Source organism: Panthera pardus, unplaced genomic scaffold, assembly GCF_024362965.1.
Source record: "Panthera pardus isolate Hobbes unplaced genomic scaffold, ASM2436296v1 HiC_scaffold_16, whole genome shotgun sequence".
In the NCBI taxonomy this organism is placed as follows: domain Eukaryota; kingdom Metazoa; phylum Chordata; class Mammalia; order Carnivora; family Felidae; genus Panthera; species Panthera pardus.
In genome coordinates, this window is record NW_026526721.1 from 14,559,172 (window position 1) to 14,569,546 (window position 10,375).

The window sequence follows — 10,375 nt, forward strand, 5'->3', positions numbered from 1 at the left end:
AGACCAGCCGAAGAACCTGAAGAGTGAGAGTAAAATGTTCTCCCAACACCATGTGAAGAAACCAAGGATGTAAAGCTATCGAAAATTCATGATGCTCTATTTGACCATGTTAATGTGAAGCCATTTAAAGAGTTCAACCCTGGGGCGCCTGGGTGGCTCAGTCGGTTAAGCGTCCGACTTCACCTCAGGTCAAGATCTCGCGGTCTGTGAGTTTGAGCCCCACGTCGGGCTCTGGGCTGATGGCTCAGAGCCTGGAGTCTGCTTCTGATTCTGTGTCTCCCTCTCTCTCTGACTCTCCCCCGTTCATGCTCTGTCTTTCTCTGTCTCAACAATAAATAAACTTAAAAAAAATTAAAAAAAAAAAAATTCAACCCTGAAGCTAAAATCATTGGTTGTTGCCTCAGTAATAATAAAAAATACAAATATGGTGAAGGGCAACATCATGGCAAAGATGAGTAAGATTCCTTTGGAGAAGCAATAGTTGTAAGTACTGTAAACAAATGACTCCTAATTGTATCCAAAAAAGCTTCAGTTTCTTGCTAATCAAACTGGAAGCAGTAGTTTAAAAACTTTAAAAGCAGTCACATATGTACCCACAGCAGGTTAGTTCGGCAATCAATGCTTTTCCTCACCTCATCTGTAACCTCTGTTGTATTATTAATTATCTTTGTGCTTTTGTGTTGCTGGTTTTAAGGTTATTAGTATGTTATTTTTACATGACAAAGCACACACAAAGAATTTTCTTTTGTTTCTTGCTTGGGTTAAGTACTCTGCCATGCTGGATTCTAAATCTTTTTTTTTTTTCCTACACCTATGCTATTTCTGCATCTATAATATAGTTTTCTCTACTCAAGGACTTTCCCGTGATTTTTCTCAGATTGTCTCCTTCAACCTGACTCACCAAGATGGGAATACAGTTTACAGTATCTGGGAGATGTCACAAGAGTTTGGTGATTTTATTTTTTTTAATTTCAGAGAAAAGTTTCTAGGGGGTGACAGGATTTGCGTTGGGGAATTTGAAGGGAAGATAAGAAATCTGTCAAGTTGCATAAGAATTATCTTCCTCTTCTTATTTATTTTATCTTTTTAATTTTCTTTTTTTTTAATTTTTTTTTAATGTTTATTTATTTTTGAGACAGAGAGAGACAGAGCATGAATGGGGGAGGGTCAGAGAGAAAGAGAGGGAGACACAGAATCTGAAACAGGCTCCAGGCTCTGAGCTGTCAGCACAGAGCCCGACGCGGGGCTCGAGATCACGGACCGCGAGATCATGACCTGAGCTGAAGTCGGACGTTTAACCCACTGAGCCACCCAGGCGCCCCTAATTTTCAACAAGAAGCTAATTATCTCCAGTTTTTAGCTGCTGGTATTGAACTTGAATATACCAAGTGAGATGTAAGGGAGCTTATTTTTTTGTTCTTTTTTAACTATTTAAGTGTTCATAGCGTTGGGTATTGAGGAAGGGAACATCATATCATGATGTGACACTAATAATGGTAATTAAACTGAATTGTCAGAGCACTCAGGATTTCTAGCGATATCTTCCTGAGAGGAAATCAAATATTTCTCTCTCAGTGTATTATTAGGTATTATAGTTAATACACATATTTTTAAAAGAAATTAGCTCATCCTTCCCACAGGTTCTTCTTCTAAACTCTAAATTTATTTTCAGTTTTACTCTTTATTATGCATATCGCTCATGAGGCTAATGAAACAAGATGCCATAGGAGTTGAAGTCTGTACATATAAAACAATTTCTGTAGCACAAGAGGTACTGAGGTGAGGTACAGAGGTACTCTGTTGAAATAAGGGGTTGCATATTAAAAAAAATCAGAAAAGAACAATAAAATAGCTTCAGGAGATCAAATTCTGCTAGATCTTTGATTTATAAACTTCAGCAAGCTTCTAATCCTTTGGAGTTTTTATTCCCTTATCTCTGGAAAGGTCTATAAGACAATGTTTATCTTTCTCACAGGGATGTTTGAACATTAAATGGAAGTGGTATATCTGATACCTCTCGTGTCCTCCATTATATCCTCATTCTCTCGCTCGGATCCAGGCACAGATATGGTGAACAATTTCATGCAGACTTCAACCCTCTTTGCCCAGACAGTTCCTCCCCTGCCGAACACAGCACATCTTTCGTTCTTGACCTGGGCTTCTCTGAGGTTACAGCCAGGAAAACAAATGGAGCTCACGGTGAATCCTTCTTTGCACAATGAATAAAGTTCTAGGAAGTTAACACACATCTGGGACAATCTCGAACCAATGGTAGAGATGGGAGCTATTGAATAAATGCTTCCACCTATCGATCAGATCCCGGCGTAGACAATTCCAAGAGTCATTCTATACATTTCTAAAAAGCCCCAGGAAGATTGGGTCCCCACTGCCCACTGTAATAACAACTAAAAATATGTCCCTTAATGAGATTTTCCTCTCTGATTCTTTCACCTTCCATGATCTTCCAAACCTGCTCCCTGGGATCTTGTGCCAAGTAAACCACCTGCACCCAGGTTTCTGACTTCAGCTTATTTTGGGGAGACAGAGATTGAAGTTAAGCCTCATAAACATAAACGCTTGTTCAACATTGCTTGGGTGTGTTTCTCTTTGCCTGATTCAGGTTGAACCTTGGAGAAGCATTAGGAGGTTATCCACACTTCCTTAACCCAGTTACTACCCATCTAAGATCACTGTGAATCTTACACATGTTTATAGGCAAGGCTCGGGAACACTTCACCTGTGGCAGGCAGAGACCCTGGCACTTATGCTAACCAACAGAGAGCATACATAGCACCTGACCTGGGAGCTCATTTTTTTTTTCTGCTGAAAATCCACACTCAGATTCTAGACTTTGAGATATGTGTCTGATGATGTGTAGCCTCACCTTATAAATTACATCGTATTCTTGTTGTCTGCATTTCTAGTTTATGCACCAATTTCTTTGTGTTCCTTTATCAGCAAAAACGCATGTCCTTTATTCTTAGGCAAATGTCACTGACAGTGAGACACGTACAATATAGACCTCCAGGAAATGACTACCCCCAACAGGAAACATATCCAATGTCAACAGAAATGTGCTCAAATCTATCATGTGGTAAGTTCACAAACTTGGTTTCAGAGTCATATTGATATTCATCTAAATCTCCCAAATCCATAAAATACAAACAACTACAAGCAAATAATAATAATAAAAAGAAGATGAACAATATATTTGAGTGCCAGATTACATACATTTATTAGATTAAAATTTTCATTTTCAATTGCATTTCAATGAAGCATGTATTCAATTACTAGTACAGAATTTAGAACTTAATTTGAGAATACGCATTAAGTTCAGAGTCAGCCAGAAGTCCATGATGCAAGAAACTGATGATTTAGGAATAAAAGATTAGTAGTAATTGGTGGAAATGAAAATGATGGCTGTGCCAAGTAGAGACTTTGACATCAATCCTCAGAAGCATCTGGACCCTCAACAAGTTGACGTATAGAAGCCAGATTCACAGGTTGGCCTGTAACAGGATTGACAGCTCCTCGAGGTAAAGTAGGTAGGGCGGCAGAATCTGGATCCATAGGCCAGCAGAGGGAAGCAATGGACTCTATAACCCAGGGGTCTGAAGCCCTGGGATCCATAGCCCAGTGAGTAGCAGCTTCTGGACCCAAAGCCCACAGACCCAGGGTAAGCAGTCCAGCAGGGGCTGCAGAACGTGGAGGTCCTCGGGAGGGAGCAGGACGTCTGGCAGGGGCTGGACACCACGCAGGACGTCCGGCAGCTGGTGGGCTCACAGCAGATCTCCTGACAGCCACTGTCGAGGGAGGAGCCCAGCTGGCAGGTGCTGGGAGAGCAGAGGTCAGTGCGGTAGACCAGGTTGCTGGGGTAGGAAGAGCCACAGGAGAAGCTTGGGTAGCGCAGGTAGCCCCCAAGGGAACGGGAGGAGAAGTTTCCAGAGCAGCAGCTGTAGGACATGTTGAAGGGAGATGTGAGTTCACCTGAGTTACGGTGAGAAGGCTCTGAGGTTGAATGTCACCTCCTAGACTGGGGCATTTATATACCCTCAGCAGCAGGTGTGGTGGCCTACATGGTCATCCTTTACGTATTTGTGAGTCTTCATTTACATATGTGTAACTCGGAAATCTCTGTAATTGCAGTTGGATAGTCTCCCACATCTTGTATTTATGGGTGCTATAATTTTGGTGTTACAGCCAAAGCCAATGAACTGCTCCTAGGTCAGAAATATCGTGACTGTATGACATTAATGATCATCCCATCATGATGAGGAAAGCACCAGAGCCAGGAGAGATTTTCCTCGGGCTTGTGCTTCCTGCATCTGCTTCTTGTGTATCAACATCTGGTTTTGTTGATGGATACCTTCCTCCTAAGAGTGGGGAATGAGACACATCAATTTTTTTTTTTTCTGGTGCATGGATCGGGGGCACAGTTTCTACCTAGATGGAGCCTTCCTTGAAAGATCCCCCTTGTCACCATTCATTCCCATGCTCCAAAATTACTTGGTGGTGATTCGTTATGCCAACAATGGAGAGAGATGCACCAAGCACTAGTTACCCACTGCGTCTCTTGTCCAATGAAGAGAGACAAAAGACGTAAAACAAAGACCGAGAGAGATGACCAGACATTGATGGACACCTTGCCACATACCTAAAGATGGGGTGACAACAAAAGGGTGCCGTTGAAACAACCCCGGGGAGGATCAATCTAAGTCCCTCTCCAGGCAGTCAAGAAAAACACACCACTATGGTGAGGGCAAGGAACAGCGGAAAGTGAACCATATAAGCTTAGGGAGTTTAGCCTTTTTTCTAGCGCATTCTTAAATGATGATCTGTTACACCCTGATGTCTTTATACTCAAAAACTTTCAACAGTAGTGTACCTTATGAATTTTGATGTGCTATCCTTTTTTATCATCTTCATTTATAAATATCAAGGTCTTCTACCATCTCAGAATGTCTTAGCTTTTTACGGCACAGGGTTTGAATGTTATTTTGGTAGTTGCACAGCCAGGTACCTCCCTACGTTTTCTTGCCTAAATGTTTCTTTTCAGTCCCTTTTCCTCAGGGTACATGAATATCTCTCTCTTTGTCTCTGTCTCTGTCCCTCTCTGTCTCCAACTCAATCTGTGCCCCCGCCACTTTCCACTCTTGTTTTTTCTGTGTTAAGTTTGATTATCTCCTTTTTTCTTTCTTGTTTTGTTCTTTTTTGCCATTGTTGAACTAGAAATTGAAAGTGTTTTTTAAGTTTGATAATCTATTGTATTCTTAGAGTATAACCAACTGCTTTCTAAGTTCCATGTTAAAATAATGTCAGTTAAAAAATAAATAAATAAAATGAAACCAGGGAAATAATATTTTAGACCCGGGAGAATGTAGTATCGTGGTTGATGTCAATATTTTCTTATTTTACTTTCTAATAAAACTCTAATACACTCACAACGGTAATGATAACAACTATTGAATTTTCTCAATAATTTGTACCCATTTTAAAAGTAGCATCATCTAGACCTTCTAGAAGGAAGAGGACTGAGTAGAGAAGTAAATGACCTCAATTCAAACAGCTACTTGGTGAGTCCTTGATTTTCCGTCCTTCAAAATTGGAATTTCTCCTTGCTCTGTGCGTCAGCAAATGGGCAAAGTATCCTACTGATACAGTACTGTGGGTACTATTACTTCCCAATTTTTTCTCCTTTTAAACAAAACTCTTTAAAATTATCTTAGTGTTGGTCAAAGAGTACAAGGTTTTAGTTATGTGGGATGAATACATTCTGAGGATCTAATGTACAACATGGTACCTGTAGTTACTAATAATACAAATACCATGTTAATATAGTTAAAATTTGCTAAGAAAGATATTCTCAAGTGTTTTAACCACATGCACAAAAATTGTAACCATGTGGAATGGCAAAAAATCAAAAATTGTTTGATTTCGATAATCATTCACAAGGTAGACTTATATCTAAATATCACATCATACACCTTAAATACATATAGCTTATTTGTCTCGTGTACTTCAATAAAGCTGGAAAAAAGCAAAATAATCTTGAAGATAAAACTTGTGGGTTAAAAGGGAGCATAGATGTATTAGGCAAATTGCAAAAGTTAATGAATTTGTCTTCAGTTACTCTTGGTTCCTTGTTCAAATATCCTTCTTAACAAGAGGTATTCTTCTCATCCTTTTGCCTCTAAATCTCTAAATCTTCATCCACATTAAGCTAATATAATTTTCAAAAAGATTTGTCAATTCCCCAACCTTGGGCTAATTCCTTAACCTTGGACCCAGAGATTATATTGTTTGTTTTATATAGCATAGACTTCCACATTTTTTTGAACTGATTTATTTATCAGCAATTAAAAATTGTGATACTTCACATAAAATTTATCACTCGGGGCTGTACCTGTAGTGGCTTCTGATCTTTTGATAGCAGAGTCCCATCATGAAACTCTGAATAAAATGGATTTCGTATTTGAGGCATGTTTCCAACAGAATCTCATCCGTAGTTGAGAGTTACAACGTTTGGCACCGACTTGCTGTTCTTCAAGTGACCAGTCACTAACATGCTAGGGATGCTTCTTTTACTAATTTTTTAGGTTAGAAGTTCAATAAGCAAAAACCCATACTTCTTAATTAAAGATTCTCTCGACTCACTATGTATTATCAATTATAGCCATAAAATGTATGGTTATTTTCCAAGATAGTTTAGAAGCATTTGAATTCTGCATTCTTGAAAGTATGTTCATTAGACAAAGATGTCATGGCTGCTTTTCTTATATGTGTTACATGCAGTTATCAAGCACATTTCTGTCTGTAATATATTCTTGGTATTTCTCCCTAGGGATCATTTAATTTAAATTTTATACAGCAGAGCAACATTGAAGACTTCTCAATAAGCATATCAGTGAGGTATCCAAATATGTGTTTTTTTTCTTTTTCTATAAATTATCCAGAAGCAATGGCTGAGAACATGGATTCAAATGCAAGTTGTTCCTCTGGGAGTCGATCTGGTAATTACCTGCAGGGGAGTGCGAAGTGTGGTAGACAATGGAAGGAAAGCAATGCAGGCGAGTTACCAAGCCAGGACGACTGGAATTCAATCTTAGTGGAGAATTCCCTGCACAGGGCTCACCAAGCCCTTATGGAGTGAAACAAATCCTCGGGTAGAGTTTTGTAGCTACCCCAGTAATCAGTACACTTTGGAGCGTACAGATGATTACCCAGGGGAGGTAGGCAGGATACGACAGCTTTGGCTAGGGATGGGGTGTCACTAGATACAATAAATATGAAAAGATCTGGGAAAATAAAATGGGATGAGAAAAGCAGGCAGGGATGAAGGGACATGGTCAATTTAGGCCATATTGCAACGCAGGGTAAAGTGTGTGTATGTGGTACGGAAATTGCAGACAGAGTTGGAAAGAAAGGCTGGACGCTCACAATGGTAGCATTTGAATCTCCTGGATTTGGTAGGTGTCGTCTACTACCATTGAAACTACTATAACACGACTTTTAAATGGTCACCTTCACTGTAGCAACTCACTTATTTGAATCATTCCTATGTATCATTAAAATAAAATTTTTCAAAATTACATATAATTAGCAAGTTAATGTTGCTTAAAATATTGAAACTTTTCTCTCAATGAGAATAGAAAATACCTAAGTATGCCAGAGTCCCAGAGGTACTATATGGGCCAGAACTAAGTCAAAAGAAATGAACGTACATCTGGAGTTGCCATTCGCTTAAAATTGTATGTTGATTTTGAAAGTACTGACTGAGAGGCTAAGAGAATTCCATAAACTCACTGGGCTTAAGAAATAATATTGGAATTCAGGATCTACCAGAGTTGAGGTCATGGCAAATATCCCAGACCTTGGAGAGCCAATTCCTAGAAGTAAAATTGAATTGTTAATAAACAGCTTTTTCATACGGACTGAAGCCCAGGTATGAACTATCTCAACCACTGATTGGATTAAAACGACCCAGGGTGCTGTGACCTTATCCTAGAAGCCTGCCTGAAGCATAAGTCAATTCTTTCTGGAAGAGGGTACATCATTCTGGGATGTGTGTGTGTGTGTGTGTGTGTGTGTGTGTGTGTGTGTGTGTTTCACAAATATATATCTATTAACCTCTCAAAATATTGTGGGAATATGAGAAGAAAAGACAAACAAAAGAGAACACCAGAAAACACAATCTGAAATACATGGTCTACATTTCAAAATCAGACATTAAAATAATTATGTGAAGAAGAATTTAACAATAGGAAATAGGAAGGTATTATTAAGGAATGATTACGTTTAAAGAAGTAAAGGTAAGATTGAGAATTTTGGCAGAAAACTAAAAACCACACAACAGAACCTCATTGAAATATTGGAAATTTACAATATATCTGATTTATAAAACTTAACTGATATGTTTTATCAGGAGAGGGAACAAAGCGGAACAGAAAATGAATTAATTGGGAGATGGGGTAGAAAGAAATTCCCAAGCTAAAGCATAAAGTCATAAAAAGAATGAAAACAGAGAAAAGAGTCTAAGAGGCATATGTAACATAGGTTAATAGTGTACTTTGCTCATAACTGGAATCAGAGACATCCCATGTGTCCTAGGACCTAGTTTCTCTAATATCTCTGCTGTATCATAGCACAATGGGGCCCTTAGTCAACTAAGCCTCCTGCAGTTGAGGATCTGAGAAGGAAATTCTCAGGGCTGATACACGTATGGATGAGAATCTATTAGGACTACAGGCTTCATATCAGATATATGGAATCTAAAACCCAATTATTTTCTTCCCTCATTTAAATATTGCTTAGTTCTTTGATTCTCCTCCTAAAGGCCCCCACTGATCTCCACTTGCAATTCTGTTTTGGTACTGTCCCTCACTGTAGCCATGTCTCCAAATAAATGTCCAGGCTTCTCTCTGTGCCTTTAACAGTCAATGATTGGCTGGCATCTTTTCCCCCTTCCATTGGATCTGAGACATATTGTGTAAGAGAATGTGGATATAGATGGACAATAATTTTGGAAAATGAGAAAACATGGTGACAAGTAAGGTCAGTATTTACTATGTTCCTATTAAAGCCAAAACTATGCCTCTGATCAATTGACAAAGAAGGAAAATAGTTATATTTTATTCCCTACCATTTGAGAAAAGTATGTGCCCATTATTGCTGGAAACAAAATACCTGAAGATTCTGATTCTGACAAGAGGAAAGGAAAGGCTTTCCTGGCTTAGATGGGATGATCATTAATGTCAAATGGTCACGGTATTTCTGACATAGGAGCAGTTCATTGGCTTTGGCTGTAACACCAAAATTATAGCACCCATAAATACAAGATGTGGGAGACTATCCAGCTGCAATTACAGAGATTTCCGAGTTACACATATGTAAATGAAGACGCACAAATACGTAAAGGATGACCATGTAGGCCACCACACCTGCTGCTGAGGGTATATAAATGCCCCAGTCTAGGAGGTGACATTCAACCTCAGAGCCTTCTCACCGTAACTCAGGTGAACTCACATCTCCCTTCAACATGTCCTACAGCTGCTGCTCTGGAAACTTCTCCTCCCGTTCCCTTGGGGGCTACCTGCGCTACCCAAGCTTCTCCTGTGGCTCTTCCTACCCCAGCAACCTGGTCTACCGCACTGACCTCTGCTCTCCCAGCACCTGCCAGCTGGGCTCCTCCCTCGACAGCGGCTGTCAGGAGACCTGCTGTGAGCCCACCAGCTGCCGGACGTCCTGCGTGGTGTCCAGCCCCTGCCAGACGTCCTGCTCCCTCCCGAGGACCTCCACGTTCTGCAGCCCCTGCTGGACTGCTTACCCTGGGTCTGTGGGCTTTGGGTCCAGAAGCTGCTACTCACTGGGCTATGGATCCCAGGGCTTCAGACCTCTGGGTTATAGAGTCTGTGGTTTCCCTTCCCTGAGCTATGGATCCAGTTTCTGTCGCCAATCTATTTTCCTTTGAGAAGTTTCCATCCATCTTGTAATGCGCACTCTGTCGATCTGGCTTCTACTGATTAGTGTGTCAAAGAGCCAAATCCATTTGAAACAGGCAGATTCTGTGATGAGATTATCTATTGTCTTAATTTTCTCCATTTGAAAGCATCTAATATTCCCTGATTGCCACCAACTTTACCTTGCCTGCTCTCAAACACCGGCTGATAGAAGAACCCTGTCAGACTACAAGATTAATTAGTAATTCAAATTGCATGTTGATAGAATTTATGGTTTTGCATTTCTATCAAAAATAGAAGAAAAGTCAAATGATTTTATTTTAATAAACTCTTTTTTCTGCTGTCTAAATCTGCTGTCAATGTTGTTATTTATTAGTGATGTGTCAAGTAGGAATTGTGTTATCATTACTGAGGGTAAT

At 39.8% G+C, this 10,375-nt stretch overlaps 2 protein-coding genes across 2 annotated transcripts; one reads left to right on the top strand and one right to left on the bottom strand.

Moving 5' to 3' along the window:
• Nucleotides 1-3,469: 3,469 nt before the first annotated feature.
• On the bottom strand, nucleotides 3,470-4,015 carry LOC109260484 (keratin-associated protein 13-1-like). Its single transcript, XM_019438716.2, has one exon. The coding sequence runs from the start codon at nucleotides 3,962-3,964 to the stop codon at nucleotides 3,470-3,472; it is 495 nt and encodes a 164-aa protein (XP_019294261.2). The 5' UTR covers nucleotides 3,965-4,015.
• A 5,469-nt stretch (nucleotides 4,016-9,484) lies between these two features.
• On the top strand, nucleotides 9,485-9,967 carry LOC109260466 (keratin-associated protein 13-1-like). Its single transcript, XM_019438699.2, has one exon. The coding sequence runs from the start codon at nucleotides 9,536-9,538 to the stop codon at nucleotides 9,965-9,967; it is 432 nt and encodes a 143-aa protein (XP_019294244.2). The 5' UTR covers nucleotides 9,485-9,535.
• The last annotated feature ends 408 nt before the right edge of the window (nucleotides 9,968-10,375 follow it).

Coding starts and splice junctions, on each gene's coding strand:
- LOC109260484 (XM_019438716.2), bottom strand. CDS start 3,964: ATGTCCTACAGCTGCTGCTCTGGAAACTTCTCCTCCCGTTCCCTTGGG.
- LOC109260466 (XM_019438699.2), top strand. CDS start 9,536: ATGTCCTACAGCTGCTGCTCTGGAAACTTCTCCTCCCGTTCCCTTGGG.